Here is a 20,876-nt window from a genome sequence, read left to right as displayed (position 1 = left end):
ATTTTCTGAAGATTTTATTTAATGACAGTTACGTATTGAGCGATTAATATTTAAAGAAAATTTAAGAAGTAAAAATGATTCCTTAATTATGAAAACTTAACTTTCATTTAACATCAAACATTAACTGCACTGTTTTGCCTTACCTAACCACATTGGTATATTTTTTAAAGCTGAGTAAGTTAATATTTTTAATTTATAAAATTAAAAGGATATTAATTTATATTTAACCATAACAAACATATATAAACATACTATGTATATTCAATTAAAGTTAATGTCTTGTAAAATTGAGTTAAATGTTGTTTTAAATAAAGTTAAATTAAGGATTAATTTTAAGAAAAATTATTTACATTAAATTTTTAAGTAAATATATAATCATATTTAATATATACTTACTACTACGTTTTTTCTTTTTTTCACTGCACCGCTATTTTCAGTTTCTTCGATTGAATCATCGCTATCTTCGCCAATGCAATTTTCCGTTTCATTTATTTCAAAACTGCTTTGTTCATTAAACTGCAGATCTTCATCCACATTTTCTTCAACACTGCCTTGTGCAATGTTGAATAATCGCGACATTTTAATTGCTTCAATCTGCGGAATGGATTGCCGATAATGTCTCATGTGGATATTTTTGTCATGGCCAAGATGATTGGCCAATTCTGTTACGTCAAGTTCTGATAAATTTAATGTAATGCATCTTGTTGCTATATGCTTTCGAAGCTTTGTGCCTCGTAATCTATCAGGCATGCTTGCACCACAATCTACAGAATATGTACGTAATAAATCACATGCTCTCAAATGTTTAAATCGGCTTTTGTCATAACCTGGTAGAGCAAAGATGTAGGGGTTTTTTTCAGGAATATTTGCTGCTTTACGATGTTGTAAAAGTAAATCAATACAATTTTTCATTTCACGATCCAAAAGTACGGGAACAGATCGTCCTAATTTACCTCTAAGAAGAATTCTTATATACTTTTCAGCTATCTAAAAAATAAATAATCATTCATTTTATTACTTTTAAAACTATTTAGGCTAATTAATTTTTGTATTAACATGATGCAAGAATTTACACCGCAAAAATAAAAAGTATAAAAATAGTGAAGGTAATATAATATCTTTATATTATATTATGTCGTAATTTCAATTTTATATTAATCATTGTAAGATGAATAAATTTGTTTATGTATTCGTAATGAGTAGTATAGAAATGTATATAACCTCCATAAAATAATATATTCTTTGTCGAGAGTGTAATTTAAAATAAAAAATCAAAAGCAGACCGTATTTGCAAATTTATATACAAATAAGTAAGCAAAACAAAAATAGCAAAAATTAAAATACATAATTAAAAATAATATTCAACAATTGTAAAGAAGAGCTAATGAGCCACGACAGGTGTTATTGTCAAAAATAATATGTCAGATATTGAATTCTTTTTGACAAAAGAATTTAATTCTTAATAAATGAAAAATATATTTAACTTATACTTTTTTAACTGTTGTGTAGCTATAAGTTTTGCAAAATATAAAGTTACGAAAAGTTTATGATACAGAAATTGAAACATCCCCGGTTTAAGTTAATCTGCAATACACAAATTTTAATCATTATACTATCTGCAACATATTTTTATTATTTTTTTACTAGATTATAGTTTTCAAAATTTTATAATTTTTTATGAAATAAATGTTACGTGTAAAAACTTAGCTTAAAACGTACCTTTCGAGCTTCAGCCGATAAAGATCCATATAAATCTAGATTTGTTTGTTCGTTTATATTTTCTTGAAGCTTATAATCATCGATGGATATACGTTCAATTTCTCCAGCTTTACGCCTATTAAATACTTGAATTGATATCAAAGTAAATTCTCCTAGCGCTCGCCAAGCATTATACGAGAACACATCTTTAAGGTGTTGAAATGCTAAACGCCTATTAGTTTGTAGAAAGTCGTGCAACAATTTAATATCTTCTAATGGAGGTAATTCTTGCAATTTATATCGTTTAGCTCGTAACATAGACTCTTCAACCGTTTTATTAACAGATACACTGAAATCTTCTTGTAATAATTTTAAAAAATTCTCTATGTTTGTTTTTTTTTCCCATTCGTTTTGTTTTATGCATTCGGAGACAGCTAAATTTCCTATTTGCTTTAGAAGAGTGCCAATCCTTGCTGCGTTAGAAGGAGCCTTATAAATCTTTAAATGGTCATCAATACCTGCCACTTCATTTACAGCGACAATGCAATCATCGTATATCGATGGATGATAAAGACTAAAGGAATCTGTCACATCCTTATTAATTTTTCGAAGGGCTTGTAAAAAACGGGCTAATGATCTCATACGTGATCTTATCATATTTTGTTGATGCTGATGTTTGTATTTTACACACATTTTATTGCCATAAACAATTAGTAGTTCATCATATCTAATTAATCGGACGAGATCATCTTCTCTTATTATAATACTGGAAGTACAACATTCCTTAAAATAGAATTTGCACGTTCGTGAATTCGACCTTGAACTTTTCTTCCAAGTACTTGGATAGATCTGCCAACAGTCTTTTGCGAACATTCTTTAAAATGATGACGTATGTTATTTTTAGTGAAGAAACCTTTACAACTCGCACAACATATAAAATCGCGTGCAGTTTTCTTTCTAGATTCTGTCGGTCTTCTACAAACTATCAGCTCTCCTTTATTATACGCAGGATCTGTATTGAATAAATTACCTCTTCGTCTAATAAGCCCAATAATCTTTTGTCTCTCTTTATTACCTAAGATGAAAAATAAAATATACATAAGTAGGCTAGTACCACTATGGGTAGACGACTGTGACGTCACTGGCGCCGTGCCCCCACTTTTCTTATCAGGGCGCACAGCATCACAGTCGTCTCCCCATAGTGGTACTACTCGTCGATCTTTCCCTACCATCACCACTACCACCGCAGATAGCTGCCCACAACAGCGCGATCGGTGTTGTTATCTTACTTTGATCTTATTAATGCTAGAGTTTTAATAAATTTACGATTATACAGAGGGAATACTTACTACTACTGCTACTACTACTCTATCGACCAATTTTGATTTTTTAATTTCTTAAGACTTATAACTGTTTTTAAGCTAATTTATGAGAGGTTGTTTTTTAAAAATACACAATTATTAAACATTTATTAAACATATATATTTATTATATATTCTTAAAAAATACAGTAATTTATGTAGTTTGTTTAATAATCAAAGTAATTTTTATAAATTAATTTTTTTAGCTAGTTGGAAAGCATGCTCGGTATCCAGGTATTATACACATGAACACAGAGGCGTAACCAGGTTTATTTACTCTAAAACCGATGTATTGATCGCAGCACTGTAAATAACAATAATTATTATTATTAAGTAGCAAATATACCTAAAAAGTTATATAATGTACCAAGTTATATACTTACTTGATAACTTTTTGGGCGGTGTAAGTTCTGTATATCGTTGTTAGCTCGAGAAAAATAATGTGGAATTCTTGCTCGACAAATATCGGATATTTTATATTTACTTCGTTACAAATCTGTTTTTCAAGAATACTACGTACAGTTTTAATAAAATGCGTTACGGAATGTAAATCCATTTTAAAATCATTTTTTGACACTTCTATATTTATCCGCTTGATTAAAATATCTTTACAATAATTGACGCATTCAGCGATTGCTTCAAGTTTTTTCAAGCGTTCATTAATGCATACACATATTTCTTTAAGATTATCAAAAGTGTTTTTTTGGATTATTATTGCCCAGGGGTTAAATTTTCTTCTCTTTTTTGCAGCGACTTGACGATTTTGTATATCAAGCTCTTCCCTGCAGTAGTTTTGCAAACTCTCAATAATTATAGATCGTTGACCATATGAAATTGTGAATAGTAGTAAGAAATCTTCTTTTATAAATTGCTGATCATGCATTTTCTCAGCCACGTCATCAGTCGTATCAAAATATTCGGATATAGTGTTAAAATCTTTCTGGAAATTATACCAGGCATTTGTTTTAAATGACACGCCAATAAAATCTTTTCCGATTAAACGAGCCGCTGGATATAAATCGCCACTTTGTTCATCCTCTTCAAATTCGATAATTACTTTCTTACCAAGAAAGATTTAATTTATATATTGTAGGTAGAAGAAGTTGTTTCTCTACAAATTTGCACGAATTACTTGTTTCACATGATTCGGAATTGATACAGCTGCTATCCGTTTTTCGTTTTGCCATGTCGTTAGTCACTGTACAATATATCGCAAGGTACTTATTAGCTTAATTAACAAACGTCTAATGAACGCTGTGCTGTCGATCTTATACACTGAAGATCAGTGCAATAGTGGGGCAGAAGGATTACCTATAAATCTTAATATACCATAGTGCCGCAAATCCGGACTCCCCAAAGTTAACATATAAAGGCAAACACATGCACGCGTTAGGTAATATGAAACCGCTTGCTACACGTCTCGCGATAAAAAACGAGTATCCCATACATTATTACGTCATCGTTTGGGCTTGTACATCATGTGTGAAGCAAAGCAGCGTTTTTATTTAATAGATAGACAAATAACAAATAAACGATAATAAAAACGTTAATATTAGAATTGATTTAAAACCGTTAATAATAATATCTTTTCTTTATATCCTGTATTATATTATTAAATGATAAATTCTATCCTTAATCTAATTTATTTTATTATCTATCTAGCTATTTATCTAGTTAGTTATTAAAAAACGCTGCATCAGATATAATTGACACCATTCACTCTATCCTCGCTCAGGATGCTGAGACTGCGGCTGAGGCTGAGCTGTAGGGAAGAGGACACCGATAGATGTGTCGGTGGAGGTGAATGAATAGCCTGAGAAGGAAGAATCTATTTTATTACTATTATTGTTTCCGTGTTACAAAAAATGTATTCAGATATAAAACTTTATACAGCCCGTTCCGGAGATGTCTGCGATGTCTTGTCATCAAAAAAACTAGCGAGTAGAAATCCTGAGAATCAGCTGATGCTGCAGAAATCTTATAACTCGTTAGAGAGCATTTTGTAACATTTAGTATATCGAGAACTTTGAGCGAATAAAGTTCTGCGGTAAAATGAATCTCCGCGAAATAATAATTAAAGTACAGAGTGTTTTAATACCGCGCTCTTCGTATTTACGCCGTGTTTGTAATAGAGCCTGGTGTACACATTTACGGAGTGATTCACGACAAACTTTATTAAAAAAATTTAAATTTTTAATAAATCACACCACTTTACGTAATATTATAAAATGTTTTAATCGCGGATTGTTCTCTGGTGATCGTGACATCCTACATATTATTTATAACGAAATTGTGCGACGTGGCTTACACAATACGGCTTACGTTAAAAATATTGTATCCAGGTATGATGAACGACGTAGTAAGTATAACAAATTTGCAGAAGTTGGTTGCAATTCGCTCATCTTAACGTATCAAGAGAGAGGAGGGAAGAGAGTAATCGAAATAATAGATATTACATTTTATTAGACATACAAGAGATGCTAGCGAATGACGAGGACGATACATTTCTAATTGAGTGTATCGAGCAATTTGAAAACTGTATTCCAACCACGAGCCCTAACAATAACGAATTAATCGGTGAAAATAGCATCACTGATAACACTGCTAACACTGCAGATATTACGGATAATACTGGTATGATTAATGAGGAAAACAAACACGATATAAATAATGATCGTGACAACTCTAATGAATTTTTAATGGAGGGTGGAGGATGGCTGTGGCAGGAATTTCTAAAACTTCCTCAACCAACGGCGTTAGAAACAATACAGAGTGGTTACGTTAATGAAAAACCATTTGACGCTGTACAAGATGTCGGCTTAATTAATAACGCCGTTTGCGCTGATAATAATAATGGTATGAAGTTTCAATTTTTATTGCTGAGTATATAAAATTAGTTATATCTAACAAGCTTCTAATGAATGATATTGGTTGGGTATGGTCAGAGTTTCCGCGGTTTTCTCAGGAACTATCGTTGGAAATGGAACGGGACGTTGATGCTATACAGAGTATCTCTATGGTTAGACCCGTGACAATAACAGACAAATCGTTGGAAATGGTGCAGAACGATGATATACAAGGCACCTCTTTAGTGGAGTCTACGACAATAACAGACGAGGTCACCGATACTAATAACGGTAAGATATTTATGTTTTATTGTTAAATAAATAAATAAATAAATAAATAAATAAGATTATTTATATGATGCAGGGTCTGTACCTGTGAGTCATACGACGGAGGTCGTAAACTCGTTTAAACACCTTGAAGATTAAGTTAGTAATAAACACATTAAAAAAAAAACTTGTAGAAAAATTAAAATAGTGATCATTAATGTATTACTACAGGTATATCATCAATGCAAGTGGGGTGTGGTCACTCTACTGCTGTAGAAGTGGGGGAAAAAGAAGAGTCGCACGAGATTAGGAGAGAAGGCGTGGTAGATGTGGATCCTATTGAAGAAAGAGACGCGTTACAACATGCTCAAAATGAAGTCGGAGACCCAATAACATTTAATATATCGAACGAGAATCAACGCTATTTTCAACGGTTTGATGCGTACGGTCGTGAAATAACGCTCGTTATTTGTCAGGCTCCAGAGGCTACCGATCCATTAATGTGGCTGGATAAAGTACTTGTAGAAATACACGCATATCTTACAAATTCGAGTGATCCTGACGATTACATAGGTGTAACATTTACAGCCGATACTTTTTCACTTGGTCCAGTGTGGTTATCTTTCCGTTATGTACGCGATTTTCAATATATAGACTTATGGGCACTAGTGAGCCGAGCCGCACAAAGCAATACAAATTTTTGTATTAACGATAGCTGTACGATAACATGTTGTGTAATACGTGGAGTAAACGGATGTTCGCGAAGAAAATTAACCCATAATGTGGCAAAACGGTCGATATTAACGATAACAAACACCGATAATTTATGCCTCCCACGTTCATTAGTAACAGCTTTGGCATATGCAGAACGCGGTGAAATTCGTTCGGCTGAGTTACATCGTTATTGGATGGCTATACGTTTGGCTAGGGGTAAACTACAAAAAGAAAAGGCGCTCGAGCTTGTAAGAAATGCTAAAATAGATATACCGCCTAATGGTTGCTCTATATCGGAGTTAGAGTATTTTCAAAAATATTTAGCAAACGCGGGAGTAGCTATAGTTGTATACGAGGTTGAAACGCTAGGGCATGGTGGAGAGCCTTTATATGATGGGACGGCTTATGTAATAAATTCATTCACCAGCGTCGTACATACGCTGCGTGTTCTATATTATCGAAGATTACACCATTTTGAGCCAATTCTAAATTTACGCGCCGCTGTAGGAAGTAGGGGTTTTTGCGTGTTTTGCAATGTAGCGTATACTAGAATAAGGGATCATAAATGTTCGCGCAAATGTAATCGTTGTATGAGCCAACCACCGTGTATAATAACCGCAAATCCCCGTATTAAATGTAATTCTTGTAAACGCTCTTTTTATAACAACAATTGTTTTCAACAGCATTTAAGGGGATACTAAACATGGTCCTTTTTTACCGACAGAAAACGATTAATTTTCTGTCAAACTTTTCTTTTAATTGCAATTATTAGATTTCAAAATCCTTCTCTACAATTAAAGTATAAACTTTAATGTACCTCACAGCACGCCACTTTATGCCGAAAACGTTAAATTTATATCATTTTATCTAATCATAGTCTAGTATGGCATCCAGAGCTGTCAACGAGTGGCAATATTCGCTTCGTACAAATATTTGACGGTCTTTTCCTACAAAATGAGTGTGCAGTGAGGTGCAGATTAGACGCCAGAACAACGTAAAATTTTCAAAATTTGGCTTAGAAGTCTAATATAAAAGATTTCTTTGACAGAAAATTTGTGAGCACACGTACGTCTGATCTCGATATATCACAGCTGATCGCAGCAGAAGAAAGCAGACAATTAGTTGCCCTGTATTTTGACAGATGGCAGTGTTCAAGTCGGACGAAGCAATCGATCAGTTTATCGATCGATTGGATTGAATCTAAGCTAAGCAATAATAGGTTAGGTTTCCTGTCAAATACAACTCTGCAAGCAGATTATCTGCTTTGGCTTGAACTTCTTGGCATTCTGCGTTTCGAAATTCACTGTTAGTACTAGAAATCTATAGTTTCGTATACTGTAGACGTTACCTATAATGTAGATTTACAATACTAACAGTGAATTTTGAAACGCAACCGTAATACAAAAATAAATAAAGGATAGACTTTTTTAGGGTTGATTATTTTGTAGGGTAGATTCGGAACATCAACTGCATGATCTCATACCTTTCTCATAAATTTATTCATTTTTAGAATACAGATTTCACATGTCAAAGCTTGAACATTTTATACAGAACACTTATTAGAAAATGTTAATTTTTTAAATTCCCTCTTTATTTTTTTTAAACGTGCACTATCAATTTTTTGCTCTGGACGCAGAACCTGTCGTCTATCTATGACATCCATTTTTCAAAAGAAATATATTCATTACACAAAATTAAAGAGTAAATGACAAAAGTATCATAAATTAAGTATCAGGCTATGCACCATTTATACATTTACAGATATGTACCGTAGAAATCTTACCATTCGAAAGTTCGCGGATCGTATACAGTAACGCTATATACTTGGTACGAGAGATTATTGCATTACAATAAAAATCATTACGAATTGATTGATTCATAATGATTCATGCTCTTAGATTTCGTAGAATCTAAGAGCACGATTGATACATCAGCACATATGACAAGTGCACGCACACTTTGCGAGGATCCCACCGTGCGCATTACTTAGTAAATTCATACGAATGGCAAATTGAAAACCGAATATGGTGCATAGTCTGATACTGACTACAGTTTTCGCTAAAGATAACATAAAGTAAAATAAGAAAAGTATAAAGAAAGAAACTCATTTATACATAGTTTTTATTTCTATCGACTTTGATGAGTAAATATTTTTATTTTATGAATAAATATTTTCAATACAGATACATTATTATTATTATTACACATGTGTATAACCGACTATTCAAGCATTCTTGAGAAAATGATAAAATACTTTCAGCAGCTATAGTATCAATACGGAAAAAGAATTGTAAACGGACCTCTCTGAGGATGTTCATGATTCTTGACTGTTATGCTGAAGATTTCAGGTTCGATTCCTCGGGACAAGACTTTTTTTTTTGTAAAGTGTAGTATTAAAAAAAATCAATAAATTTAAAAATGCTTCTCTACAATTATATTAACTTCAATTTCGACACAAAAAATATGTCACAATTTTAATACTTTTTTTTGACGTTCCTCATTGTAAATTTTTATGGCGACTATATCTTTTGTATTCTTGAGAAAATTTAATTGAATTGATAATAAAAGAGCGTTTATAAACTTACTAATATTTTTTAAAAATTGTTATATATATAAGTTGTAAAAATAATTTTTATATCATACTAATTTGACACAATTGTGTCAAAATGACATTAAAATGAATCGTAATTGATTGAAAAGTGACTTTTAATGATCATTATGTAGTCACTTTGATATCATTTTGATGTCGTGATGACTCCTTGTTCTGCTTGGGTAGTCAATGTTTTTCCACGCATGCAAACTTCTTCTTCGTAATTCTTCTTCGTAATGTTACTATAGGTGCTAGAAATATTTTATTATTTTCTCGAGAATGCCTAAATAGCCGGTTCTATGGTTTTGCTGTAGTAAATTTACGAATGAATACTACATAATCATGAAATTTTTAATTAGGGATCGCCGAGTCCCCGCAATATTGAAAAATTTTTGTCCCATCGCCAACAAAAACGAGAATATTTTTTAGTAAAAAAACCCTAATAGGATGTAACAAAGCGCCTAGAACGGCGCTCCATGCACACTAACTATCGTCGACCAATACACGTGTACTCGATCGACATCCGTAACGGCGAGGACACCGCGGTTGTCATAAGTCTATGTAACATCATGCTTTCTCTCTCGACCCAGCGTCAAGTAAGAAAGATGCGTGAGGAGTTCTACTGTCTTTTTCTTTCTCAAGCAGTCTATTCTTCTCGACCTATCCTCTTCTGTCTCGAGCGTTCTTGATTTCTCTCATTACAAGCCGGCAACACTGCACAAGCCGGCAACACTGCACAGCTTAGCGAAACGATTTCAGATTTTCTTGTCGCGGATCAGAGTTGCAACGCGCGCGCGCGCGCGCGCACGCACGCGACGTATTATTCTATATACGTTTTTTACTTTTATATATATATATATAACATATATTACATATATTACATATATTAGTAGGAAAATCTCGATAGGACAACATTTATTATATTATGACAATAAAATCTTGCATAACAATTTTAATCAGCAATTATGTAGGTACATTTAGAAAAATAGATGTAAAAGTATTGACGTTTTGTAAAGCATTGATAACTGCTGATGTAATTTCAAAATAGTATTTTGACAAAACTATGACAATATATATCAATTTTATATCATGATATATTTACAAAATTAGGAAAAAATTGATAAAAAATATAGCTACGTTATGGATAAAACACTTATAAATATAATCCATATACATGTTTACAAAAATTAATTCTTTCAAAATTACCGTTGTAAGAATAATGCAGTATGAAATATATTACAATTTAGTATTGAAAAAATAAAGAAATTAAAAAATGCTTTTTTTTATTAATTAAATGGAAATTGAACACAGAACATATGTAAAAATTGTAACACTTCTTTTGACGTTCAAACACCCATTGTAAATTTTCATGGCAAATACATCTTTCGTGTTTTTTAAATTTTAATCCGATTGGTAATAGAAGAGCATTTTTAAATTTTCTAATATTTTTTCATAATGACTTACTTAGTGTTAAATAATTAAAAATAGTTTAAAAAATACATGTAACAATTTTAAAAATTCCCACTAACTTTTATATAATTCTACGTACATTATAAATAATTATATGTACGTATGTATAAAGAATAACTTTTTTACAATTTTTACAATATCTGTGATTTCATTTGTCACATTCTTCACTAATTTATATATATATGAATAATTGTAAAAAACATTATTTTTGATACATCCGTAAAAACAATTATTTATAATGTATGTAGAATTATATAAAAGTTAGTAGGATTTTTTAAAATTGTTATGTAACGTATATTTTTTAAACTATTTTTAAATATTTAACACTAAGTTCGTAATTAAAAAAAAATATTAGGAAATTAAAAAATTCTTTTCTATTATCAATCAAATTAAAATTTTTCAAAAACACGAAAAATGTATTTGCCATGAAAATTAACAATGAGTGTTTGAACGTCAAAATAAGTGTTACAATTTTTACATATGTTTTGTGTTCAATTTCAATTTAATTAATAACAGAACAGCATTTTTTAATTTCTTTATCTTTTTCAATACTAGATTTACAAAAAAAAAATTGTCCTAAGGGATCAAACCTGGAAACTTTCGGCGTATAAGCCACGCATTTTACTATAGAGCTACATGCCCAACTTGACACGTCTTTTTTCGTAACGGTACTATAGGTGCTAAAAGTATTTTACTATTTTCTCAAGAATGTCTGAATTGTACTACAATTTGTATGAAAATTACAATCCTACTGCCGCAACGCGCGAGCGTGTACTGCCACTCTAGTAGTATGGCATCTGATGGCATCTTTGCGGTGTGCTTCATGCCGTTTGTCGCTGGTAGAGTTCTTTTTACACGTACGTCTGAGTATTCGTGAGTAACCCGCAGTGAAATAAACGTTCAGACAATATAGTTGTTATCGTTGCATGGTACGGATTAAGATAATTTACTCCGCGCGTACTCCTGCGCATCATCTCTTTCTCCTCCCCCCCCCCCTCTCTCTCTCTCTCTGTCTGTCTGTCTCTGTCTCTTTTCTGTCTTTCTTGTTTCTTTCACGTCTCCATCGTGACGCGTTGTCACTCGTGGTCACTCGCATTCACCGTATCGTTCCCGCGCAATAGTTTGAGGTTATAATGTAGAGGCAGTAGTCAGTTCGTACCACAATAGTGGGCGACCACGACAACGGTAGCGGTAGCGTCGTCGTCGTCGTCAGTGATAATAAGAATAGTGGACGACTACGACAACGGTAACGGCAACGTCGTCCTCGTCGCCGTCGTCGTCGTCGTTAGTGCTGGTGATAATAGCTAGTGAACGACTATGACAACAGTAGCGGCAGCGGCAATGGCGACGTCGTCACCGTCGTCATTGTCAGTGATAGTGATAATAGTGGACGACCACGGCAGCGGCGACGGCGACGTCGCCAGTGATAGTGATAATAATGGACGACCACGGCAGCGGCGACGGCGATGTCGTCGTTGTCGTCGTCAGTGATAGTGAGAATAGTGAACGACCACGACAACGGTTGCGGCAGCGTCGCCGCCGTCGCCGTCGCCGTCGTCGTCGTCATCGTCACCGCCGTCGCCGTCGCCGTTGCCGTCGTCGTCGCCGTCGTCGTCGTCATCGCCGCCGCCATTGCCGTTGCCGTCGTCGTCGTCGTCGTCGTTGTCGTCGTCGTCGTCGTTGTCGTCGTCGTCGTCGTCGTCGTCGTCGTCGTCGTCGTCGTCGTCGTCGTCATTGATAGTGATAATAGTGATCGACCACGACAACGGTAACGGCAACGTCGTCCTCGTCGTCGTCGCCGTTGTCGTCGTCGTTAGTGCTGGTGATAATAGCTAGTGAACGACTACGACAACGGTAGCGGCAGCGGAGGACAACGGGAAGCCGCCGTATCGTCTGCGAAGACGAACTACGTTATGTAAAAAACCTATAATGAGATATCAAAAGGTTTCTTTCTCCATAGACCGGTAAACCGTTCTAATTATAATTACATTTGTAATTACTGCCAGAGGCGTTTTGTGAGCTGGCTTGTTATAACAAAATGCCACAGCTGTAAATCGTGCTGTGGATAGTTATAAACAATTTTTGATTATTGCCAGAGGCGTTTTGTGAGCTGGCTTGTTATAACAAAATGCCACAGCTGTAAATCGTGCTGTGGATAGTTATAAACAAATTTTGATTATTGCCAGAGGCGTTTTGTGAGCTGGCTTGTTATAACAAAATGCCACAGCTGTAAATCGTGCTGTGGATAGTTATAAACAAATTTTGATTATTGCCAGAGGCGTTTTGTGAGCTGGCTTGTTATAACAAAATGCCACAGCTGTAAATCGTGCTGTGGATAGTTATAAACAATTTTTGATTATTGCCAGAGGCGTTTTGTGAGCTGGCTTGTTATAACAAAATGCCACAGCTGTAAATCGTGCTGTGGATAGTTATAAACAAATTTTGATTATTGCCAGAGGCGTTTTGTGAGCTGGATTGTTATAACAAAATGTCACAGCTGTAAATCGTGCTGTGGATAGTTATAAACAATTTTTGATTATTGCCAGAGGCGTTTTGTGAGCTGGCTTGTTATAACAAAATGCCACAGCTGTAAATCGTGCTGTGAATAGTTATAACTAAATATCGGAGGCGTTTGAACTAGCTAATTATGACACAATACTATAAGTGTTTATCATACGCATATAATTTTTATAAAACGCTGTACTTCATTGTACTTCTTCTCTTCTCTTTTTGTTATGTAATAAAAAGAAATAGAGTATCTGTCTAATAGAGCTCATGTGAAAATAGAAGAGAAACAACGCTTATATGATAAATGTCGATAAATGTCGATAAAAATGTTGGTATTATCGATATTTATCATTTTTAGTTCTGCAGAGATCCGCAGATGTCGCATTTAGTTCCACAGAAGGCCGCAGATGTCGCAGGACCATTAGAGTCTAGACCGACCTCGATTGAGTTCGCCGGTCACTTTAGCATCCCCTTAAAAAACCCGTACGACGACACAAATAAGAGAAAAAAAAATAAAAAAAGTGTTTGCGATACATTAAAAATATGTGACACGTGCTCAAGATTTATTACAATAGATAAAAAAAGGGAACATGATTGTATCGCGGTATATTGCAAAACATGTAAAGATTTTTGCCATATTAACCATTTATGCTATATACAGCCTATAAAACAAACTACAGATAAACGACCAAAAATATTGTTTTTATTTTATGATTTTGAAACACAACAAAACACGCGCATTAAAGGGGATGATAAAAAATGTGTACATGTACCAAATTTATGTGTTGTGCAACAAACATGTACTTATTGTTTAGAAGATAATGATGATGATATGACAAAATTATGTCAATATTGCGGTATACGTGAATATGTATTTGATCAAGACCCTCTAAAGCAACTTGTTGATTTAGCTACAAAGCCACTACGCTCGTTTAGTCGTACAATTTGTATCGCCCATAATGCGAAAGCTTTTGATGCTCAATTTATTTTGAGACATTTTGCTACGAGAGGTGGTGTAAATGAGATGCCGTCAATAATATACTAAATGGTACAAATATCGTTGTAATGACGATAGGGCACACGACATTTCTCGAGTTTAAATTATCTTCATATGCCATTAAGTGCTTTACCAAAAGCTTTTGAACTTAACGGTTGTACTACAAAAGGTATATTCCCACATTTATTTAATACACCTGAAAATCAAAATTATATAGGACCGTTACCAGATTTGAAATATTATTCAAGTTGTTATATGCAAAATAATGAGCGCGAACGGTTTTTATCTTGGTTTACTAAAGCAAAACAATTAAATTATATATTTGATTTTAAAAAAGAAACATTATTGTAAAAATGATGTGACGATATTACGTAAAGCCTGCTTAGCTTTTCGTAAAATGTTTATTAAATGTGGTATGGTTTGCCCTTTCGAGGAAAGTATCACAATAGCATCAGCCTGTTCACGTGTTTATCGTAAAAATTTTCTTCAAAAAAATAAAATTGGTATTATACCAACGGGCGGTTATCGTTGGGGTCAAAATCAATCGCGTAAAGCTGTTTCTTGGTTGATTTGGACAGAGCGCGAATTGGGTAGTGTTATAGCTCACGCTGGACATGGTCGTGAGACACGATTACCCGAAGGTGTTTTAGTTGACGGTTATTATGAAGAAACCAATAACGGTGTGACGATTAAACATGTTTTGCAATTCCACGGTTGTTATTGGCATGGCTGTACCCGGTGCTACACTGTAAATAGAAACCAAGGAATCGGTAATGATACAATGGATGCCCGTTTAGAACGTACTCAGTTTATTACAGCAAAAATTATAGCTGCTGGATATGTTTTAACAGAAATGTGGGAGTGCGATTATGAACGTATTTTAAAATCTAGAGAAGATATGCGTATGTTTTTAAAAAATTATCCAGCTATATCTCAGCCTGCGTTAAATCCCCGCGATGCTTTTTACGGTGGTCGTACAGAGAACATGGTGTCTCTTTACGATGTAAAGGATAATGAGAAGATACATTATGTCGATGTATGTTCTCTTTACCCATATATTTATAAAACAGGTATATTTCCTATAGGACATCCGAAAATATATGTCGGTGAAGAGTGTCACGAATTAACGGGTCCTACAGGTGTCGAAATTGATAAAATAGAAGGACTCGTTTATTGTTCAATATTACCACCGCGTACGCTTTATCATCCTGTATTACCGGTGCGTATGGATGGTAAATTAATGTTTGCTTTATGTCGTACATGTTGCGAAAATATGTGTCAAACAGCGTGTACACACGAGAATGTTGCCGATCGCGAATTCACCGGTACGTGGGTAGTACAAGAAATACGCAAAGCTGTAAGTGTTGGTTATAAGCTTGTAAATATTTATGAAATTTGGCAATACGAGGTAACGCAATATAATCCCCAATCTAAGGAGGGTGGTCACTTCACAGAATACATTAATACTTTTTTAAAAATTAAGCAAGAAGCTAGCGGTTGGCCTTCTGATTGCACCGATGAAGAGTCAAAAAAACGATACATAGAGGAATATGAGCGAGCGGAGGGTATTAAATTAGATCCTGAAAAAATATGTATCAATCCTGGTCTCCGAGCTGTTTCAAAACTATGTTTGAATTCTTTTTGGGGAAAATTTGGTCAACGTGAGAATCTACCTAAAGTTGAAATTGTAACAACGCGTAAAAGATTAATACAACTGCTTTCTAGTAACGAAGTTGATGTTACAAGTATATTACCTGTTAATGACGATGTTTTATATGTTGGTTATGTATATACAGATGAAAATTTAACGCCATCCGCTCTAACAAATGTTGTTATAGCTGCATACACGACAACTCAAGCGCGTTTAAAATTATATGAATATCTCGAGCGCCTCGGAGGTAGGGCTTTATATTGCGATACCGATTCATGTATATACGTAAGCAATAATTCTCAGAACGCTTATGAACCACCAACAGGTAAATTGTTGGGTGACTTGACGAATGAATTAGCGTTCTACGGTGAGGGTAGTTACATTAAATCTTTTGTTTCGGCTGGCCCGAAATTTTACGCATTTCTTGTACGTAAACCCGATGGTAGTACCGTAGAAATTTGCAAAGCTAAAGGTATAACTCTTAATTTTGCAAACAATAAATTAATCAACTATTATTCCGTCAGATCACTCGTTACAGATAAAGGAGATACGTCGATAACACTTCATTTTGACTCTATCAGACGTACGGAGCTTCATAACGTAATAACGTGTACAGAGAGTAAAACATGTAAGCAGACATTTAATAAACGAAGACGGTATGGGCCTTATGGGTCGTTACCATACGGTCATTGTAATTTATAATTATTTGTTATATAATTGTATTTTTGAGCTTTTGAATAAAATATCTATGTATTATCAGAAGTTTATCGATTTTTCTAATATTTACCTGTATTACAATATAAAAGTTTTTAAGTAAAAACATCAGCCACCGAGCGTTATTCGTAAAAATGGATACACGGTGGAAACACCCTTGGACCTCTATGATCTGCGGTCCCACAGGCTGTGGTAAAACTTTTTTTGTGAAAAGATTTTTTCGGAATATGAATTTTATGAGTGATACCAAGTTTGACCGCGTATTATTTTACTATTCAGAATGGCAATCAGGTTACACCGAATATGGTGATAATGTCGAATTTCGTGAAGGTCTACCGCGAAATGATGACTACGCTGATGATCCACGGCCAAAGCTTATTGTTATTGATGACCTCATGCGCGAAGCATCCGATAACAGTGTTATAGATTTATTCACGAAAGGGAGTCATCATAAAAACCTTAGTGTTATTTTTATTACACAAAATTTATTTCACCAAGGACGTGGTATGCGCGATATTTCATTAAATGCTAATTATATAGTTGTGTTTAAAAACCCAAGAGATCGGGCCCAAATACAGCATTTAGCGCGCCAAGTTTATCCCGAAAATACACGGTTCTTATGGAAGGTATATAACGATGCAACTACAACAGCACACGGTTATTTATTACTTGATTTAAAGCAATCCACACCGGAGAGTTGTCGTTTTCGCACCCATATATTTCCTGATGATAAGTACCAATATGTTTATATACCACGTAAAAAACTAAAAGACAAGAGTACCGCACAGGAAATACCAATAATACGTATCTAATACTTTTACAAAATTTATCTGATATATAGATGTGTTTTTAATGTGGTTAAATACGATCATGAATTCAAATTTTGTCAGTAGTCAAAATGTTTTTCATCTTGGTAGACAATGACGATACCATCGATGAGTTAACAGTTGAACAATTACAATTTATACCAAAAATTATTTTACTACTAATCGGTAATCACATAGATTATCTGTGGGATAAGCTTCCTGAGTATATAAAGAAAGATCCAGAAGTGTGTAGTTATCGCCGTTGTTTAAAACATTATAATCAAGTGACTCAGCAACTGCATATTAATGGCCCAACGCCGCTAATTAAAGATTGTTGTAAATGTAACAATAAAAGATCGGCTATTTAGTAAAATTTATAATGGTCCTGCCCGCGCATATTTTATTTGGTCAAAAATACACAGCGATACTACGGGCCTTATGTCACCTCAGTAATAAACAGCGTGTTGCTATCTTGAAAAAGGCCGACCCAAAACTTATTAGGTGTATATGTGAGTGTGCTTTAAACATATTACGCGGTAATGTGGCTCTTAAACACTCATATAAACGTCGTTTGAAGCGTCATGCGAGCATATTGCGACGATTAGTTGATAAAAACGCTTCTTGGAAGAATAAGAAACGGCTAATCGTACAGCGAGGTGGTTTCTTACCTTTATTATTAGGCACCGTGTTATCTCGTCTTATAGGTGGAAACTAAAAATAATGGAACACGCAAAAAAAATGGTCTTGATACCGAAAGAAAAAATTGCGCAATTAACACGGATATCGAACGATAGAACAATTCGAACTCCTGGTACGACGATAAGCAGACTAGATGAAGAAATGCTTGAAATTCTCAATTCAAGCAAATTTGCGGACGAAAGAGAAAAATGCAAAGCTTACCTGCAAACGTTACAACGTTACCTGTATTTTGTAGAAGAAGCAAAACGCAATATACCTACTAAATCTATTAATATTTTGATTGACATTGTTTACAAAACAAAGCAATCAAGATATTCGGAGGATGAAGAGGTAAAAACACCGGAACAAAAAGATTGTTTAGACGATTTATTTATTCTAGATAGCGTACCATCAAAATATCGACCAAAAGCTAGACTTTTATTAAACCATACACATTTGAACGCTTCTGAAAGACTAACTTGGGATAAATATGGTGTTATTTCTATTGATGGTGTAAAAATAAAGGAATCTAATATCGTCGACCTTATAAACGACGCTATGCGCTCCAGAAAAATAGCAAAACCGATCGGCAAAAATCGTTTTGTCACACTCATGCACAATGTAAAGGTCCCACGTGAATTTATAGGAAATCAAAATTTATGGTTAAATGAACCGGTCAATAACAATACGCTTCAAGTACCTAACAATACAACGACACACACCGCAGGACCGTCGCGTATGCGGTCTGATTCAAGCGAGCTTCCTACAGATGATACCGATACCTACAGCGAGTGTTATGGTACCGCAGATAGGTGGGAAAGTTTATCACCTAGGAAAAAAAAAGAAACCCGTGATAGAACATGAAAAAGCTAGAGAAAATTTATTATAAACCAATGCACGCGGCCTCTTTTTTTGGAGCACCAAAATTATTGCGTGAAACAAAAAAATCAATACCCAAAAACAAAACAATTGCCTGGCTGGAAAGTCAAGATGCATATACATTGCATAGGCCTTTACGTCGCCAATATCCTAGACGTTCTTACAATCTGTATAATATCGATGATGTATGGGAGGCAGATATCGTAGATCTACGTGCAATTAAAAATTATAATGATAATTACGCATATTTACTTGTTGTTATTGACGTTTTAAGCAAATTTGCTTGGATTGAAAAACTACGTGATAAAACAAGTACTAGTGTTGCTAGGGGTTTAGTACATATACTGGCCCGTAGTAATGGTAGACGACCTATTGTTGTACAAACAGATCGTGGTAAAGAATTTGTGGGGTCTGCCACATAGCTTTTTTTAAAAAACGCAAAAATTGGTTTTCGAGTGGCCCGTAATCCAGATGTGAAAGCTGCAGTTGTTGAAAGAAATAACAGGACATTAAAGGAGCGTATATGGCGATATTTCACTTATGCAAGGAATAAGCGGTATATCGATGTACTAAATAACATTGTTGATGCGTACAATCGTTCGTATCATAGCGGTATTAAAATGGTCCCGCAAGATGTAACATTGAACAATGCAAGATTTGCTCGATCAAATCTCGCGCATAGATATGATAGTAAATGCGCCGGTGCTCCTAAATACAAGATCGGTGATCTGGTGCGAATCAGTAGTAGTAAAGCAGCGTTCGCGAAAGGTTATGAAGGCGGCTGGAGCAAAGAAATATTTCTTATAATACGCATTTCCACACATCCACAACCACCTGTATATTTTTTACGAGACCTTCATGGTGAAGATATCGACGGCATTTTTTATGAAAAAGAATTGAGCAGGATCCGGCAAGATTATGCAAAGACCGATCTTATGGTCGAAAGAATAATTCGTAGTAAAGGACGAGGCAGTGCAAGACGTATCCTCGTTAGCTGGCGCGGTTTTCCAGAAAGTTTTAATAAGTAGATAAACCCTAACGATTTAAAAAATTATAATGAGGGATAATTTTTACGTGGTTTTACCTAGCAACAGCAGTTCTTCATATTTTCAGGATAACACAACAACTCATTTTATTACACGTCTACCACAAGCATTACGTTTACAAGGGGAGTGGGGTGTTTCTTTAACTGATATTCAAATACCTATGACGTTTCTCCATTTTTCACAAGATGAAAAGACTTTGGTGAAAATAAAAAATTTTATCAATGAACCGCCTGAAGAAGAAGAGTTAAAAACGGGTTTAGAACATCATATAGTACCACAAGGACTGTATCAGACAATTGACGATCTTATCGAAACAGTAAACAAAACAACGCTGAAGAAACATTTAATTTTTACATTAAATAGGTTTGGTTATGTCACAGCACAGCGTTCATGTACAGATTGTATGGCTATAACACATGGTTTCCGCCTATCGCCATCTCTGGCTCAAATATTCGGTTATGAAACTCAATGTCATATATTGGATGGTGAAATGTCTTGGCCGGCATCTAGACCGGCTAGTTTAATCAGAGCATTACCTACAACGCTGTTTGTATATACCGATATATGCGAATCGTACATTACAGGTGATATGCAAACACCTCTACTTCACACAGTACCTCTAGATATAGAATCGTATGTTTATGGTTTGGT

At 34.5% G+C, this 20,876-nt stretch overlaps 2 protein-coding genes across 2 annotated transcripts; both read left to right on the top strand.

The window, feature by feature from the left end:
• Nucleotides 1-5,466: 5,466 nt before the first annotated feature.
• On the top strand, nucleotides 5,467-6,331 carry LOC120359453. Its single transcript, XM_039456937.1, has 3 exons — nucleotides 5,467-5,915; nucleotides 6,005-6,196; nucleotides 6,270-6,331. Exons 1-3 carry the CDS (start codon nucleotides 5,537-5,539, stop codon nucleotides 6,329-6,331), a joined length of 633 nt encoding a protein of 210 aa, XP_039312871.1. The 5' UTR covers nucleotides 5,467-5,536.
• LOC120359402 lies at nucleotides 6,127-7,587 on the top strand. The gene is made up of 3 exons (XM_039456755.1): nucleotides 6,127-6,196; nucleotides 6,270-6,331; nucleotides 6,404-7,587. The coding sequence occupies exon 3, from the start codon at nucleotides 6,415-6,417 to the stop codon at nucleotides 7,585-7,587; it is 1,173 nt and encodes a 390-aa protein (XP_039312689.1). The 5' UTR covers nucleotides 6,127-6,196; nucleotides 6,270-6,331; nucleotides 6,404-6,414.
• The last annotated feature ends 13,289 nt before the right edge of the window (nucleotides 7,588-20,876 follow it).

Source organism: Solenopsis invicta, chromosome 13, assembly GCF_016802725.1.
Source record: "Solenopsis invicta isolate M01_SB chromosome 13, UNIL_Sinv_3.0, whole genome shotgun sequence".
Lineage (NCBI taxonomy): Eukaryota > Metazoa > Arthropoda > Insecta > Hymenoptera > Formicidae > Solenopsis > Solenopsis invicta.
Note: the sequence above shows the minus strand (reverse complement) of the source record. Positions and strands in the feature narration are given on the sequence as shown.